The sequence below is a fragment of the Callithrix jacchus genome, chromosome 1 (assembly GCF_049354715.1).
Source record: "Callithrix jacchus isolate 240 chromosome 1, calJac240_pri, whole genome shotgun sequence".
Lineage (NCBI taxonomy): Eukaryota > Metazoa > Chordata > Mammalia > Primates > Cebidae > Callithrix > Callithrix jacchus.
Genome location: NC_133502.1, coordinates 153,863,655 through 153,883,466, shown reverse-complemented (window position 1 = coordinate 153,883,466; position 19,812 = coordinate 153,863,655). Strand labels below are relative to the sequence as shown.

Below are 19,812 nucleotides of genomic sequence, written 5' to 3'. Positions count from 1 at the left end.
TCAGAAAGGAGAAAGGATATAAAGTCAAAATTTCAATGCATAAAAAATGGCTAAGAGTAGATAATGACTTCGTAATTATCACTGACCATCATCACTACCACTGTTAAGACTCGGATATGTCCATAACTAATATTACTACACAAAATATACTCTAGAATAGATTATAGTGATATTGATAAAATTAAGAGATAGAGATATTTCTTCATTTTATAAGTTAATTTGATTCATGTTTATGCTATAGATTATTAAAAATTAGAGATTTAAATGCATTCTTCATTAATTTTTAAAACCTATTATATTTTTCTGCTGGGCACAGTGGCTCATAGCTGTGATCCCAGTACTTTGGGAGGCTGAGGCGGGAGGATCACTTGAGCCCAAAAGTTTGAGACCAGCCTGGGCAACAAAGTGAGACCCCATCTCTACAAAAAATCGAAAAATTTAATTGGGTTATGGTGGTACATTCCCGTGGTCCCAGTTACTCAGAAGGCTGAGGCAGGAGAACTGCTTGAGTCCAGGAGGTTGACACTCAGTGGTTCTGCCACTGTACTCCAGCCTGGGTGACACAGCAAGACCCTGTCTCAAAAAGCTTTCTTTCTTTCTTTCTTTTTTTTTATTATACCTCATTCCTTTAACTGTCTTAATAGTTTACCAAAAGGGGAAATCCTAACTGTTCATGCAATCTACTTGACTATACAATAAGCATGGTATTGGTCTGTTAAGCTGTCACTGAAAGCCCCAAAGAAGGGAAGTAATGGTAAGAAGACTGCTTTTTAAATCGTTGTTTTTTTAAAATCAAAGTAGTAGCAATAGCTATGTGTATGTTCACTCTCTGTCAGACTTTAGAAGTGATGGAAAATCTAGATAAAGAAAAATGATGATGTATACACTGGATTTTAGGGGGGAAAGTTCTGCTTACAACAGAAAACATTACGGGAAAAAATGTTATAATTGGTATTAGTGATTCACATGAGAAAACTGAGAAGGGGGTAGAAAAAACAGTTAAAGTCTCAACTGCTATAAATCAACATGTAAATTCTCCAAGTACAAGTAAAACAGTGAACTTGAAATAAATACAAAGTGAAAAATACAATTTCAAAGGCATCAATGAAACAAGATTTTCTTCATAAGTTAAATAGAAAAGTAAAAAATAATGGTAGTAACAACAATAGCGATCATTTATTGAGTGCTTTCACTTTAATCCTTACCATTACAATACCATAAACTTTATATTATCATTATCTTTATTAGGGGCTCAAAGATGTCAAAGTAACTTGCCCAAGATTACAGAGCTAGACAATTAAGAAAGAAACAGTATTTAAACATAGATAGTCTGACTTAGAGACAACAGCCTTTAACTATTCTTAAAGAAAGGCACTCTAAGCTAAGGCCATATATATTAGTATATAAAAATATATAAAATCGAAGAACTGTAGTATGCAGAAAGATACCTGAATAATGATGAAAAGAAAAAAACATGTTATAATAGTTAAACTATCTGGCCAGGTAGTAATGAGTGATCTAAAAAACTAACACAAAGGGATAAATGATAGAAACCAAACTGACCTGGGAACCTAAAGGCACAATCTCTGAAAATTTCTGACTTTGCCTTATTGGTAATTTATAATAACCTGGGAAGTAGAGTCTGTGTTTGGTAAACTAACTTTTTTGGACCTAAGTATGACCAATAACAAGAATACTGATTTAAACATGGAAATGATGGCTGGGTTCAGTGGTTCATGCCTATAATTCTAGCACTTTGGGAGGCTACGGCTAGAGGATGGCTTGAGGCCAGGAGTTTGACACCAGCCTGGGCAACACAGCAAGACCTCCATCTTTACAAAAAAAAAAAAAAAATTTAAAAATTAGCTCGGTGTGGTGGAATGCACCTGTAGTCCTAACAACTCAGGAGGCTGATGCGAGAAAGACTGCTTGAGTCCAGGAGTTAGAGACTACAGTGAACTATGATAATGCCACTGCACTCCAGCCTCGGTGATACAGAAAGACCTTGTCTCAGAAAATAAGGAAGTGTAAATGATGAGAACCTTAGAAATAAGCAACAATGGGCCGGGCACAGTGCCTCATGCCTGTAATCCCAGCACTTTGGGAGGCCAAGGAGGGTGGATCATGAGGTCAAGAGATCGAGACCATCCTGGCCAACACAGTGAAACCCCGTCTCTACTAAAAATACAAAAAAGTTAGCTGGGCATGGTGGCCCATGCCTATGGTTTCAGCTACTCAGGAGGCTGAGGTGGAAGAATCACTTGAACCCAGGAGGCAGAGGTTGCAGTGAGCCGAGACTGCACCACTATACTCCAGCCTGGTGACAGAGCAAGACTCCGTCTCAAAAAAAAAAAAGAAAGAAGCAACAATGTCATCTTAAAGAATTCATGAAAACCAGCGCAAGGGATTGGGCACAATCTGAAAAAAAAAACTTCAAAAATTTCAAAAAGAAAAAGAAGAGGACTCATATACTACCAAAGACTGTTATAACTACCATACTTTGGAGGGATCCTATCATGACAAAGAAAAAAAAAGAAAAAAAAAATCCTGCATAAAATAATTTTATTGTGTTGCATTGCTGAGCTTTTATAAATAAGGCAGTGCTTCTTACCTTGAACGTATATAAAAATCGCCCTAACAGTTACCTCAAAGCCAACATTAACCTTCTTGAATCAGAATCTGCAGCTGATTTGCATGCACTTTAAAGTTTGAGAAGCAACTGGTCGATATCTTCTGATGAATGCATTCCCTTTACAACATTGGCTTCAAGTTATTGTCAAGCTTCTTGAATTTTTTTAGTGATGAGAAGAATTACTATTTCCTGAAATTGATCTTGTCACATAGCTAGTCAGTTGTCGCTATTAGAAAAGCCTTTCTGATATTATTAAACTGAGTTTTCTCCATAAAATACTCCACTGAGAACTGAAAGGGAAATAAACTATCTCAAATGCTTGAGATTATAATCCCTTGGCCAAATATTTATTTAAATTTTAATTGAAATTGAAATTATTTATGGGATACAGCAGGATGTCTGAGAGTCCAGATCCAAGTGGACTCAGTCATAGGAGTGTCCCCACACCTCCAGGAGCTTACCAGGTTCTCACCATGAATAATGGAGAAAAATCCCCTTATGCTTCCACGGCAGGGGAAGGAGAAAAGGAAGTATTTTGAAATACATCAGAGCTTCTTTTTCCTTAAGAGAAACTATTTATCAGAGTCTAATCTGTTGGGGTTTTATCATAGCCTACGTAACCTGGGGAAAGGGAAACATCCAACTCCAATCAGCTACTCCATCTGGGCAAAGGGAAATACCCAAACCAACCCCAGCCCACTCTAGCCATCCTGTTCCACCTAAAAATTCAGGAGTGATGACTGGGGAAAACTGAGAAGTCCTTTGTGAAGTTCACAAGTCCAGAGGCACAGGCTCACAAAAAGACTGAGACCTAATTATAGTGCTACAGAATGCTTCCCCTCCCACACACCTTACCACCAAATTAATGAAGACCTATTTACATTTGTTTCTTTAACCCAATACATGTCTGGCTATCAAGAAAAAATTACAAGGCGTACAGAAAGGCAAGAAAACCGTAGTCTGAATAGGAGAGCACACATCAGAACCAGACTCGGATACGACAGAGATATTGGAATTATCAGACCAATAATTTAAAAGTTATAATATTCCAAGGGCTCTCATGGAGAAAGCAGACAGCATAAAATGGAGAAAGTCAATAGCATAAAAGAACAAATGGGCAATATAAGCAGAGAGACAGAAATTCTAAGAACGAACCACAAAGAAAGGCTAAAGATAAAACACTGTGCCATAAATTAAGAATAAGTTAATGGACTTATTAGCAGACTGGAAAGGATCTCTTCTTTGAGCTTGAGGAACTCTCAAGAGAAACCTGCAAGATGAAACAGCAAAGACAAAAATGATTTGAAGAAACCCCACAGAACAGAATATCCAAAATTTACTATGGAACTACAAAAAAAGTAAATACATATAATGGAAATTATGGAAGGAGAAGACAGAAAGGAAAAGAAGATATATTTGAAACTATAATGACTGAGAAATTCCCAAATTGATATCAGACACCAAACTACAGATCTAAGATGCTCAGTGATCAACTAAAATAAATGCTCCCGCCATATATATACACACACACAAACTGTATCTAGGCATATAATATTCAGATTACAGAAAATCAAAGACAAAGAAAACACTTGAAAGCAGCCAGGTGGGGGTGGAGGGGAGGGGACCTTACCTAGAGGGGAGCAATTCTGTATCCCTTGAAATTATCCTTTAGTAGTGAAGGATAAATAATAACTCTCTCAGACAAATAAAAATTGAGGAACTCTGTTGCCAATAGACCTACTATGTAAGAAATGTTTTTTAAAAGTTTCTTAAAGAGAAGGAAACAAAGAGCACTGGAGAAGTATAAGTGAAGATAAAATAAAAACTTATTTTTCTTATTCTTGACTGATCTAACCAACAGTTAATTCAAAATAATAAGGGCAACTATTTATTTGAATGTGTGTGATGTATATATGTGCTTATATATACTGCTGCATAAGTGAAAGAAATGACAGCAATGATACAAGTGATGGGAGAGAGGCAGAAAATCACTAAGTACATAGTTGAACTCAACGACTCCATGAATCAACTGCATATAATTGATATCTACAGACTACTTCATCCAACAATAGCAGAATACACATTCTTCTCAAGCTCCTGTAGAACATTTGCAAAGACAGAGACTACATTCTGGGCTATAAAACACACATTAACAAATTCAAAAGTCTAGAAATCATACAACGATTGCATTAGAAATCAATTAATAGAAAAAGATAGATAGCTGGAAAGTCCCATTATACTTTGAGATCAAACAACCCACTTTTAACCAAGCCCAGTGGCTCATGCCTGTAATCCCTGCACTTTGGGGGGTGTGGGGATGGGGGAATCACTTGAGGTAAGAAGTTCAAGGCCAGCCTGGCCAACATGGAGAAACCCCATCTCTACTAAAAATACAAAAATTAGCCAGGAGTGCTACAGTCCCAGCTCCTTGAGAGACTGAGACAGAATAACTGTTTGAACTTGGGAGGCAGAGGTTGCAGTGAGCCGAGATTGCCCCACTGCACTCCAGCTTGGGCAACAGAGCAAGACTCTGTCTCCAAAAAACCCAGAAACAAACCAAAAAAGCACACTTCTAAGTAACACATAGTCAAAGAATAAATCTCAAGAAAAAATTTTAAAATATTTTGAACTAAATAAAAATGAAAACCCAACTTATCAAAATTTGTTGAATGCAATGAAAGCAGTGCTTAGACGGAAATTTATAACACTGAATGCACATGTGGTCATGAGCCATATAACAACATTATGGTCAATGACAGACCACATATATAAAAGTGGTCCCATAAGATTACAATACCATATTTTGACTGTATTTTTTTCTCAGTCTAGATATTTAAATTATTGTCATTGTGTTACAACTGTTTACAGTATTCAGTGCAGTAACATGCTGTACAGGCTGGTAGCCTAGGAGCAATCAGCTGTATCATACAGCCTAGATATGTAGTAGGCTATACCATCTTGGTTTGTCATGTTTGCACTTTAACATGTTTGCAGTGACAAAAATTGCCAATCATCACATTTTTTAGAATGTATCCTCACCACTGACAAATGATTATATTAGAAACTAAAATCTAAAACCAAAAATTTAAGCTTCTACCTTGGTAAACTAAAGGAAAAAAATATATATTAACCAAAGCAAGCAGAAGAAAAGAAATAATAAAAATTAGAACAGAAATCAGGTTGGGTGTGGTAGCTCACACCTGTAGTCCCAGTGCTTTAGAAGGCTGAGGTGGGAAGATCACTTGAGGCCAGGAGTTTGAGACCAGCCTGGGCAACACACTAAGATCCCGTCTCTAAAAAAAAAAAAAAAGCTGGGCATGGTAGCACATGCCAGTAGTCCTAACTACTCAGGAGGCTGTGGCAGGATGATCCCTTGAGCCCAGAAGTTCAAGGCTGCAGTGAGCTATGATTGCATAACTTCACTCCAGCCTGGGCAACAGAGCAAGACCCCAACTCTAAAAACAAACAAAAAACAAGAACAGAAATCAATGAAACTGAAAAGAGGGACATCAATGGAAAAAAATCATGAAAGCAAAACCTGGTTCTTTGAAAGATCAATGAAATCAATAAACCTCTAGCCAGACTAAGAAAAGAAAGAGGGCACAAATTACTAGTATCAAAAATGAAAGAGGGCACATCACCACAGATCCTATGGACATTAAAAGGCTAATCAAGGAATTCTATGAACAACTCTATGTCCACAAATTTGAGAATCTAAATGAATGGACCAATTCCACGAAAGACACAATCTGTCAAAATCCACAGAAGGAAAACAGACAATCTGAATAGGTCTATATCTATCTAAAAAATTGAATTGATATTAATAACCTGCCAAAACAGAAAGCACCAAGCACAAAAGTGTTCACTAGTGAATTCTACCATATTTTTCAGAACAAAAGTATACCAACTCTCTTAAATCTCTTGCAGAAGAAAAAAGTAGAGAGAATACTTCCTAACTCATTCTATGAAGCCAGCAGTACCCTAATATCAAAACTGACAAAGATATTACTGGAAAAGAAAACTACAAGCCAATATGTCTCATAAATTAGATGTAAAAAATCCTCAACAAAATATTAGCAAACCAAATCCAACAACAAAAAGAATTATACCCTTGACTAACTGGTATTTATTCCAAGTATGCAGGCTGGTTCAACATTTGAAAAATCAATGTAACCCATCACATCAATAGGCTAAAAAAGAAAAACCTCACAATCAGATAAATAGATGCAAAAAATGCATTTAACAAATTCCAGCACTCATTCAAAATAAAAACTCTCAGTGAAATAGGAACAAAAGGGAACTTCCTCAACTCAACTTGTTAAGAAATAGCTACACAAAAAAGCTTACAGCTAACACCATACTTTATGTGAGAAACTCAACGTTTTTCCACTAAGTTCAGGAACAAGGCAAAGATTCCCCTCTTTTGAGTGCTTCCAACATAGTACTGGAAGTCTTAGGTAATGCAGTAAGACAATAAAAGGTATTCAGACTGAGAAGAAAGAAATAAAACTCTGTTTGTTAACAAATGACATGATCATCTATGTAGAAAATCCGACAGAATCAACAAAAAACTCCTGAAACTAATAAGTGATTACAGCAAGGTTGCAGGATGCAAGGTTAATATACAAAATTCCATCAATTTCCTGTATGCCAGAAATGAACTAGTGGAGTTTGGAAATTAAAATCACAATACCATTTACAACAGCACCCCAAAAATGAAATCCTTTGATATAAATCTAACAAAATATGTTCAATATTTACATGCAGAAAATGACAAAGCTCTAATGAAAGAAATCACAGAACTAAATTGTAGAGATATTCCATGTCCGTCGATAGAAATACTCAATGTTCATCAGATGTCAGTTCTTCCCAACTTGATCTACAGATTGAATACAATCCCAATCATAATCCCAGTAAACTATTTTGTGGATATCATTCAGTTGACTCTAAAGTTTATATGGAAGTGCAAAGGATCCAGATAAAAGCAACACAATATTGAAAAAGAAGGTCAAAGTTGGAAGCTGAAACTACTCAACTCTCAGACATACTATAAAGCTACAGTCATCAAGATGTGGTATTGGTGAAAGAAGAAACAAAGGAACCAAAGGCATCCTTCATGAAAGAAACAATAAAGATAGGCTAAACATTATTAAAATTAAAAATCTTGCTCAGTAGAAGACACTGTCAAGGGAAAAAGAAGCCAATGACAGGGAGACAGTATTTGCAAAAGAAACATCTGATAAGGACTACAAAAGAACTCTTAATATTCAACAATAAGAAAAGTAACAATCCAATGTAAAAAAAAAAAAAAAAAGGCCAAAGACCTTATAGACATCTCACTAAAGAAGACATACATACAATAAATATATATAAAGATCCTTCACATAATATGTCATTAGGGAAACTGAAATTTAAAAAATAATAAAATACCACAATATCACCAATTGATGAAAATGTAGAACAATAGAACTCTCATTCATTGCTGGTGGGAATGCAAAATCATACAGACACTTTGGAAGACAGTTTGGTAGTTTTCTATAAAATTAAACAGACTTTTACCATACTATTCAGTAACTGGCATTTACCCAAAGGAATTAAAAACTTATGTCTACACAAAAATGTACACACAGATGTTTATAGTAGCCTTACTCATACTGCCCAAACTTGGAAGTAACCAAGATGTGCTTCAGTATATGAATGAATAAATAAATCATGGTGCATCCACATAATGGAATATTATTCCATACTAAAAAGAAATGAGCTATCAGGTCATTAATATACACGGAGGAAACTTAAAATGTATATTACTAAGTGAAAAAAAGCAATGTGAAAAGGCTACCTACTATATGATTCCAACTATACAAGATTCTAGAAAAGGCAAAACTATGGAGATAATAAATAGATCAGTGGTTGCCATGAACTGGGGGTAGGGAAGGATGAAAATGTGAGACACAGAGGATTTTTAGGGCAGTGAAAATACTATTATAATACAATGGTGGATACATGTCAGTATACATCTGTCCAAACCCATAACATGTAGAACAACAGGAGGAAACCTTAATGTAAACCATAGACTTTTGGGTGGTAATGATGTGTCACTGTAGGTTCATCAATTATAATAAATTACCACTCTGGTGGGAGACGTTGATAGTGAAGGAAGCTATACATGTGTGAAGGTATATGAGAAATCTCCACACCTTTCATTCAATTTTACTATAAAACTAAAATTGCTCTAAAGTTTATTTCTAAAAAGCTTTAAATATAAGAAAATATGTGTATTTTTTACATCTTGAAATAGGGAAAGTCTTTCTAAGTAAGATCTTTATAAAATCTGAGTCACAAAAGAAAAGTATGATGTATATAACTGCATTAAAATTAAAACTTGTTGTTAGGAAAAAAAATCACCATAAATTCAACAGGCAAATGATCAAGGTGAGCAAGGAGATACACCGCATAGAACAAAGGTTGACTTCTTTATTAAAAGATCCTGCCCTACATATCATTACTAAAAAGACTAACAATCCCATGAAAAATTGACAAAATTCAAATATAGCAAGTTCATTTTTAAAGTGGCTTATGAAAATATGACAAATCCACAATCTCATTCAAGAAATGAATGCTAAAACAATCACAATACATTTGTCACCTAGGGGAATAGGAAAAAAGTAAACCCTGACAGCAGTGTTTGCTGTATAACCATATAGGCATTCAAATATTTTCCAGTACACATAAACTGTGAAATCTCTTTGACAACTTAAAAACCTACTCAAATTTAAAATAAACATGCACTTCCACTTCCAGGAATTTGTCCTCAAGAGACAGTGGCACCTCTCTGCAAACATATACAAGTATTTGATCATTTCAGCATCATTTCTAATAAACAGACTATAAACCTAAATACTCATCAAGAACTAATTACATTCCTACTATCTAGTCATGAAAAAAAGTGAAGCTCTACAGTGATCTGGAATAAACTCCTACATACTGTTAAGTGGCAAAGCAATATTATATAATAGTGTATATGTATGCTTCCTTTTTTTGAGTTCTTGCTCTACTATAAGCTTCCACCTTTTTAAAGGAGGTGAATTATATGTTAGGTTTAATCACATGAAATTGCCAAAAAATACCAATTATATGATTCTGTCTATATGATGATACTTGTATAGGCATAGACTGTTTCTGGAAAGATAAATACATGCTAGTTAACAGTGCTAGCTCCTAGGGAAAACTGAAGTGTGAGATGAAAAGGCTACTTTTTACTTTACACGCTTTTATACTACTTTAACGGCCTTACCACATGCATATATATTCCTTTTTCCAATAAAAATACTAAACTGACTTTTATAAACAGATAAGCAGGAAAGGACAACTTTTCTTTCTAGGTTGCTGAAATTTTTCTTTGCTCTCTGCTCAGATGGAGATTATACTAAGAATGTTTTACATCTGACAGCAGTATGAAGAAGGGTGAAATTCTAAAGTTTTAGGGTCATACTGGTGGTAAGCAGAGACATATAGTTAATGTGACTTCTAAACATATTTTCTATTCTCCTTTCTTAAGTAAGAGTTCACATTTGGAGATATGCTTTCTAGTCTGAAATTTAAGTCCCTATCTCCCACAGGTGAACAGAAGAGTGTTCTACTTAAAAGTAAACCTCAGTTAACTGGTAAACTGTGAAACTTTGATACTACCACCTCAAATTTTCAAAACTAAAATAAAATCCAGCTTCTCACTAATAAATTCTGTATATCAGACTGAAAAGACCAAACCATTTTAAATTATATGGTAACCAAAATAAAACTTTCAAAAATGTTTATTCCTGCTTTAATAGCAGTTTCACTCTTAAGTAGAGCCCTGTGAATGAAAATATAGAAATTCTGAAAGGCCATTGTTTTGGTAAGTAGGCAATGACAAGTATACTTTCTTCCTCTACAACTACAGTTCCTTCTCTCATCTTTTCCTTTTACGAACTCCTCTAGAACTTCCAATCTATATCACACAAATTAGTACTTCACTTGCGCTACCCTTCCTAGGTTCCAATAAAGTGCTACAACTACCAACCTGTTTTTCCAATCATATTTAAAGTCCCTTATCATATATATTCAAGAAAAAAAGAAACAGTTTCATATAACCAACATTCTCTATTCAAAAACAGCTAACCTCCAAAACAAGTACTTGTAAGTAAAACATGTCACTTTCAGGAAATTCCTTGATCCCTCAAATCACCTCTATATAGTTTTAGTTATCAGCAACATGATGCTCAGAAAAAACCTAACCAAAAGGTTGTAAGCCATATTCCTGACTTGTCCCTAGCAAACTCATTTTCAAGTTTGGTCACCAACATGGCAGTGTTGGGAAGTGGTGCCTTTAAGAGGTGTTTAGGTCATCACAACAGATTAACATCTTTCTGAAAAGACTGGGTGGCCAGGCACAGTGGCTCATGCTTGTAATCCTAGCACTTTGGGAGGCCAAGCGGGTGAATCACAAGGTCAGGAGTTTGAGACCAGCCTGACCAACATGGTGAAACCCCGTCTCTACTAAAGATACAAAAAAATTAGCTAAGTGTGGTGGTGTGTGCCTGTAATCCCAGCAACTCAGAAGGCTGAGGCAGGAGAATCACTTGAATCTGGGAAGCAGAGGTTGCAATGAGCCGAGATTGCACCACTGCACTACAGCCTGGGTAACAGGCAAGACTTTGTCTCCAAAAAAAAAAAAAGACTAGGTCAGTTCTTGTAAAAATGGATTAGTTCCCAGTTCCCATGAAGGAAGGGTCTTACAAAGTGAGGCTGCCTCTCTTGTTTTGCCTTTTTTGCATGTGTCTGGTTCCGCTTCTGTACTCCATCATGTTTTGACGCAGCATGAGGCTATCACCAGAAGCTGCCAGACACTGCTGCCCAGTCTTGAATTTCTCAGCCTACAGAACCTCTTTTCTTTATAAAAAATTACCCAGTCTCAGGCCTTCTGTTATGGCAACACAAAACAGACTAAGCTGGTCCTTAATTGGCTCTTGTACATATATGAATAATTTGGAACTCTATCACAAATGGTTTTGGTTACTGCAATATCCTCACATTAATACTTTATAAAACAATGTTAACATATTACTAAAGTTCCATCTGAGCCAACAATCACAACAACAATAATAATAACACCTAACATTTACTGAATTTTAACCATATGCAGATAGTATTAGAAATACTTTGGAGGTATCAATTTATTTAATCCTTATAAAAACCCTAGAAGAATAATATCACATTTGAAAGATGTTAAAATGAAGCAAGTTAAGTAAATTGTTCAAGATTACATAGCAAGTAAGCAAGAGGATTCAAACCTGAGAAGTCTGGCGTTGAGACTCACTGTTAACCATCACACCATACTGCTTCCCTCTGCCAAGCTAACAATAAAAGATCCCTTGATTGGATTCTTAAAATGCAATTTTTACTACCAACAAAATCTCTAAAAATAAAAGACTAGCAAATTTACTTATTCCTTAGCTGAATGAAAAAAAAAAATCACACTATACTTCCTCAATATTTACATACCAATGTTCATTGCAAAAAAATCTTTTTAAAAAAAGTTTTTATACAAAACTTTACATGTAATACATGTATTTACCTGGCAAAAACTTCAAAGTTTGCAGCATTTGTCTTTCCTGTGAGAAATCCACCATTAAATGAGTCATGTTGTCACTGACCTTGGGTTTCAAAGAAAGGCGAAAGGCTGAAGCCATTGTGACTCTATGGTAAACACAAACATACTTTTTAAAATAAAAGAATAGGAAGTACCAAATAATATTTAATTTCTAAAATGAAAAGACAAATTATATCACTAACAATTTCAGAGACTATAACAAAAGTAAAAGTGAAATAGAAATTTGCTCTTATAGTCTTTTCAAAATTAACTAGATTAAAAACACTACAAAATGTCTTTTTAAAGATATTTAAGAGAATTCATTAGCAACTTTCCTCCAGCCAATTTGTATTAAATTGCACATATACAAATAACATAAGAAACATATCCGATAAAAATAATCTTTACCAGACCCCACATTCACCTGAACCTCTGTACACTCAATCTTACTGACTTCCTGATGCCAGCCTTACTCCTTTTCATATGCCAGATAATGAACTTAAATTCATTTGAATCACACCCTGATTCAAACATTCTCCCTAGTCAAAAGAGCTAACCCATGTACCCTCAAATAAGAGTAGAGGCAGATTGACCAAATATTGTATAGTTTGGTAGTTGCTAAAGAAAGGCCATGGATAAGTGAAATCACTATCAATGAATACCATACTAGGTGTCACTCTGATCAATCAATATCAGACATAGGAAAACATACTATAAGAAACAACCCTGTGAAAAACTATACGCCATGGAAACAATAGGAATTCAATAAACATTTACTAGATAAACCAAAAAAGAATGAAGCCACTTTATCCAAAGTACACAGAAACTGCAGTCCATTAAAACTGGAGATTAAAAGAAATCCTCTTATTCTATTAATTTGTAATTTTATCTCAAATTTCCATTTTTCTTATTCCAGTACATTTCCACAAGTATCACAAAGTAAGCCCTTACGATCTTTGGTTCAAGAATGATGAGAAGTACTACAGGTGAACACTATCCTCCTAGTACACAATTTGGAAAAGGAAGGAAACAGAGCTGGTGGACAAAGGGAATACTTGGCCTTGTCAACCATATCTGCCAAATCTATCCGAGAAGTCAATGAAATGAAAGATGTCAAACTTGTTGTATTCACTTATTTTGGGATGAAAAATATCAAACTGTTTCTATCTTCAGTTATTTTACTTCATTTTAAAACTAGTAATCATTTAATAGTAACAATGAGTAAACAACAGTTGATGTGTTTATCAAGAAGAAAGGGCTACACTGAAATACAATTTACAAAAAAGGGAACTCACACTGACTGAATGCAGTATATGCCAACTATAATGCTGAGTATTTCATGCATATTACACTAAACTGTTTGGCTCTCAAATAACACAATTTCAATAAAAAGGAACAAATCCTAAGTCCTTCAGATGTTATTTTTTACAGCCCCAAGTATCCTTTGATTTGAGGACATCTGAAAGAGCTGTAGGTACTTAATAAATGCTCACTGAATCGGTGAATAGGTTTGAATCTACTTGGTTTCTTCAAAGCCTGACCAAATATTTAAATGTTTACTCAGAAATATTGAGGGAAAAAATATCTGAAAGTATTTTAGAGAATCTTAAACCTGTAAGACTTTAATCACCATGACATCAAAGAAAAAGAATATGCCCTATAAACACATTAGAAAGGCTTATCACAGCTTAAAAAAACAAAAACAACCCTTATTTCCTAGTGAATGAAAATTTAAAGGTTTCCATGAACCAATTTAGATGTGCAGCAATGCTACAATCTTTCAGAAGATTGAACTTTAATTTTTTACTTCATATATTTAGACATGTGCCTCAAAGCCTGAACTAAACATCTAAAATTCTTTAGATAATTCTCTATACTACAGGATCCATGTGGCTAGGTATGTTTCAATTCCCCTTGATTTTCTTAGTTCATTTCTACTAGTGCAAGGTAAATTCAAGGATCCTTTCCTCTTGATTTCTGCAAAAAGAAAACAACTACAAAACATATGAACACTTTCAATTTCCTCAAACTACCTAATTAACTTGAGCCTTTCATAACCCGTCTTTCAAGAACCAATAACTCCTGCAATATATCTCAACTAATCATATTTCAGTATTATTAAGTGCCCAGAAGTACACGCCAGTAATAGAGATGTGCTATTATCTTATTTCTATCCTTAGTTTTCTCTCCTAATCCTGCTGTTCCTCTGTATAACTTCTACCATAGCAGATGATAATGAGTTTTCAGATATTTTCATTGTTTATATTTAATTCCTTGCTCAGATATGTTACACATTCTCCCTTAAAATCCATCTCTGCCCTTATAAAAAGATAATCCTAGGCCAGGCAAGGTGGCAAACATCTGTAACCCCAGCACTTCAGAAGGCTGAGGCAGGAGGACGGCTTGAGCCCAGGAGTCTGAGACCAGCCTGGACAACATGACGAAACCCCAACTCTACAAAAGATACAAATAAATTAATGGGTATGGTGACACATGCTTGCAGTCCCAGCTGCTTGGGTGGCAGAGGTGGGAGGAGCCCTTAAGCCAAGGAGGTCCAGGCTGCAGTAAGCTGTGATCATGCCACTGCACTCCAGACTGGGTGATTAAGCAAGACTCTGTCTCAAAAAAAAAATCCTTTCTTTGCTTGGTGAAAATAGCTAAAGTAACTATTTTATTATGACTGCATGTTTAAATTATTTTTACATTTTAAATGGCAATAATGGAATTCTAAAAGCTCACTGTTGAGGAATACCAAAAACTACATCAGAGAAACCTGAACATTATAAAGCTAAACATCAAATTTAAAAAATTAAGTTTAAGGGCTGGGTGCAGCGGCTCTCACCTGTAATCCCAGGACTTTGGGAGGCCAAGGTAGGCAGATCACTTTGAGACCAGCCTGGCCAACATGGCAAAACCCTGTCTCTAGACACACACACACACAAACACACACACACACACACACACACACACACACACACACACAGCTGGGTGTGGTGGCAGGTGCCTGTAATCCCAGCTACTTGGGAGGCTGAGGCAGGAGTACTGGCGGAGGTTGCAGTGAGCCAATATTGTACCACTGCACTCCAGCCTGGGTGACAGGAGGAAAAAAAAAACTAAGTTGAGACTCAGAAATGTTCCTTGGGCAGGAAATAAAAACTTTGCAGGGGCCACAAAAATGCTATAAGCTTTGAACAAGCCAAAAAAAAAAGCAAAATAAAAAACAAAGGAGTGTGCCTGAACCCTAATTCCTGAGATCACCTGGATATCAATAAAATCAAGCCAGGAGGCTGGCTTAGAGGAGGCAAAAAAACACAAGCTTCAGTAAATAATACAGCCTTGAAATTGGTTATAAAATTAAATTCTCACAAACAAATCTGGGCAAAGAGAAAGAGTTCAAGGACACAGACAAGATTCTGTGATGCAAAGAGCCATACAGAATCTTGAAAAAAAGAGAGATTTTGTAAGGTCGTGATTAGGAAGTAACTTCTAATTCAGAAAATTAGGAACTAGAGCAAGATGTAGTATTATAGGTAGCTAAACAGGAAGTATAATATAGCCAGGGAGGAAGATGGATGACTCATAGCAAATTCCTGACACAACCCAAATCTACCTTATCCACAAAACTGACCTATTTATCATCCATTCCTCACACAGCTAATATTTTTCACCTTCAAACTTTCACAATCATCTTTCTAGATCCAGGATTTAAAGGAGTGATACATGCCTTTAGCTACTGCCTGATGTAAAATATATAAAATATATATAAAAATTAATATAGGACTGGGCACAATAGGGTATGCCTGTAATCCCAGCACTTTGGGAGGCCAAGCTGGGCGGACGGCTTGAGCTTAGGTGTTCCAGACTAGTCTAGGCAACATACGAAGGCCCTGTCTTTACAAAAAATACAAAAATTAGCTGGGTATGGTGGCACATACCTATAGTGCCACCTACTCAGGAGGCTGAGGCAGAGCCCAGGAGGCAGAAGCTTCAGGTTGGAGTGCTACTGCACTTCAGCCTGGATAGTAGAGCAAGACTCTGCCTTAAAAAAAAAAAGAGAGAGAGAGAGAAACCCAGAATTAAAATTTTCAGCCAAGATTAACAATAGAGGCACTGTTTTTCACATAATCTACAACGAAAATTTTTATGAATTATCTGTTGAAGAATAATTTAACCTAGGATTTGGAATGGTACTTTACAGAGCTGTGCCTTTCAGAGAATCTCATGATCCTCAGAAGAAAGTCTTGTTACAATCTCAATACAGACAATGCTCAGTGACAAGACAGGCAGATCCAAACTGTTCCTTCTGTGTTAATGCAATCCAAATGTTGCCAGCAACTCCTTTAGGACTCTATGTTTGTTGCAACAAGTACTAAATACCTTTTCTCAATCCTGGCTCTACCAATGAGAAAGACCTTTTAAGCCAAAACCTTTAATAATTTTCTTTAATTTTCTCTTCCCATAGATTATTAACTATATAGTGGTGGCATTAGAAATAGAAAGAGATGGCACCAGGAACAGGATGGAATGAGAATACAAAGGTGTTAAACAGGAGGGTAATGAAGTAGGAGAGCTTTAGCTCTTGAGGACTACTTAAAATCAGTGAGTTCATAGAAAATAAGATACACTTATATTTAAATTTAACAACAAAAAACACATTCCAGGAATATATATTTTTGAGTTATTCAAAATAGTCCCCTCTCCATTAGTACAGCTAATTAAGAACTGTTCTAAAACTAAAACTAACTACATTATTACACCAGAAATGAAATTCTTCTGAAGCACATAATTATCCACAACTATGCTTTTAAAAAAACTTATTGATACAACGGTTATTCCAAGAAAATATACAGAGGATATTTTATTTTGTACTTGGTCATTGGGTATTTTTATCTTAACTAACACAATTCTAATAAAAAAATTATTTCTGAATTTCATTTCTGACTTCAATATTGATACTTAAATAAAAATGTGTTTTATACCATACCTATCCTTGATCTGTCTGGCAGCCTTGGAGCCAATCAGGGAGAAGAGAAAGAAGGCAGTTAGTGCTTTTCATGCAAGTTTCAATGGCAGTGACATGCAAGAAAAGTTAGGATATAAACCCTGCAATAGATTAGTTCATATTCACCAAAACATAAACTATAGGAAATGTATGTGTATAGTTCACATAAGCTTTCATCATGTGATGTTACAACTATAGCAGAAAATCCAGATCCCACATAGATCACCTTTTTGGAGGAAAATTTAACACTTCAAATTCCCAGTGACTATAAATGTTTTTTTCTTACCTTAAGATTATCAAAACACACCTCCACTTTCATTCAGTCTGGTAACTTGTCAACTAGAGCAAGCAACCTCCTTCATGGGACAACTTCTTTCATGGTTTTCTTGTACATGTCAAATTTACTCTCTAATTTTTCTTCAGAGATCTCTTTCACTACTTCATAATGGTTGTTACAAGTTTTCTCTATATGCCTCTACAGGGCAAGGAATTCTGAGAGCTTGCCTGCTAACAAATACAACTAGGCTGCAATTCTACAAAGCTTTACCCCAAAGAAAGTTGTAATGGCAGAAATCCAGACACAAAGAGACCAGAGAAACACTTCTAGCAATGGGGTCTTTCTCCATGATGATTTCATAGATGCTACCAACTTAAACCTATACATAAGGTCTGTCTTTCATCTTTTTTTTAATGCAAGCAGTTTAGAAAGGGAACTCAGCTATTTACTTGGTGTTGCATGGTCATACAAAATAATAAAAAACAAGCACTTTTTTTGTCCCTTTTACATTTACATACAATATATCCAACAAAAGCTTTTCTCCCCACAGTAACCAGTATAGTTAACAATATATCAGATATAGACCAGGCTGTTTTGATCAACACTGCATTCCCAGTGCCTAGCAAAATGCTTAGGACAGAGTAAGACTTAATAATTATTAACTTTATTTGAATGTTAATTAGATATATGTAGCAATGCTTCTGTGGCCTCTTTTCCTCAGTTCTAATATTGTTCCTATTTGTTATTGGTCATTTTTATATCTGCCCTAAAATATTCTGGTCTGAGTACCCTTTCTACTCAAATACACAGAACTGAGATTTAAGAGATCAGCATATCATACAGTTTCAGCACTACTATTAATCAGTTGAGACCTGTACACTAATCATTCTATTTCTTTACTAAGAAATTTTGTTTCTTAATGTTTCTGAAAATCATTTCCAAGGCCCACATTCTACAGCAAACAGGCAAAATTCTGTGGCATCTGTATGTATCTTAAGTTATAAAACTACCTTAGTACAAGAGACAGGAAAATTATTAAAAAGTTAATTACACTGATTTTTTAAACTACTGTCATTAAAGCTAGAATTACAAAATAAAGATTTTAATGTAAGTGTTAGGGGAGGGGAATAGAGAACTCGTCTCTGTACCTGATATGAAACAAGTACTACTAGGATTACTCTTTGCCTCTCCATTCCCTTATTTCTCCTAGGAAAATGGTATGACTTATCTGATAATGGGTTTCAAAGGAGAAACTAGAAATTAGTAGCTCAGGACCTTCTGCTTTTTCTGGCAGCTTGCTTGCCCACAGTGAACATATATTCTGTTCTTTCCCTCTGTGCCATAACTTTCACTGAAAGATGCTTCCCCTGCCCATCACCTGAGGTAGCCCCTGCTAATTATAGCTGGGTGAATTTGTCTAATTCTAGGAATTTATTATGGAAACTTGCCCAATAACAGCCATATTTTCCAATATCCTTTTATCATTATTTGGCCTCTTCTCAGTTTTGTTTTATCTTATTTCCTAATTGGTTTTGAACTTGGTTAGAGGAATATTATCAATCACCCTCGCATAACCCAATGATATAAAGACCACTACTGTTTTTTAAATTGACCACAATGATTCAATTTTGTGTCAAGTGTTACTGAATTTAATAAGGTGACTTTTTTTAGTGTGTGTGTGCACATATGTGTGCATGCAAAGCTTCCATGGTATCACTTCATGTACCATGCTGTTTGTGAAAAATCAGGAAAGGAATAAATGAAAAGCCAGATAATCTAGGAAAAACTGTTGTCCGTGCATTTATATAGAATACACCCAGCTGGTAAAACTGAAAACTCTCATGGCTCCACTTTCACTTAGGTTCAAATTTTACTACATATATATTGCATGAATGCAAGAGAGGTTTAAGAAGTTATTCTAAGCAATGATTAGAAGGCAGAGTTTCAAATTCTGAAGATATTTCTCTGAAAGGTCCCAATTTCAATAACTCTCTTAAATTGGAAAATAATTTTTTTCTAGAATTTTTTTCTCTCAAAACAGAAAGGTATCCAAAAGATACACAATACTATACAGCTTGATTCCTCTAAGTTTCTACTTCAGGAATGGTGAACTTTTTCAATTACAAACTTGGCAAAAAGGATTTCAACAGAAGATCTAAAGAGTGATGTTGAGTAAAACAATATGACTAAGCTTCGTGGAAGCTTTTCAATAATACACAGTACCATAACCTAAAAATAAATCTTAACATTCATTGCAGCTTCTTCATAACTCA

General features: G+C 35.3%; 1 protein-coding gene across 18 annotated transcripts in view; it reads right to left on the bottom strand.

The window, feature by feature from the left end:
• Positions 1-19,812, bottom strand: part of FSD1L (fibronectin type III and SPRY domain containing 1 like) — an 85,037-nt gene that overhangs the window by 33,136 nt on the left and 32,089 nt on the right. For all 18 annotated transcript variants that reach the window (XM_035253721.3, XM_078373806.1, XM_078373808.1 and 15 more), the window contains 2 exons: positions 17,245-17,267; positions 12,246-12,367 (listed from right to left, as the gene is read on the bottom strand). In XM_035253721.3, coding sequence (XP_035109612.3) covers positions 12,246-12,367; positions 17,245-17,267 — 145 coding nt within the window. The remainder of the gene's footprint in view (positions 1-12,245; positions 12,368-17,244; positions 17,268-19,812) is intronic.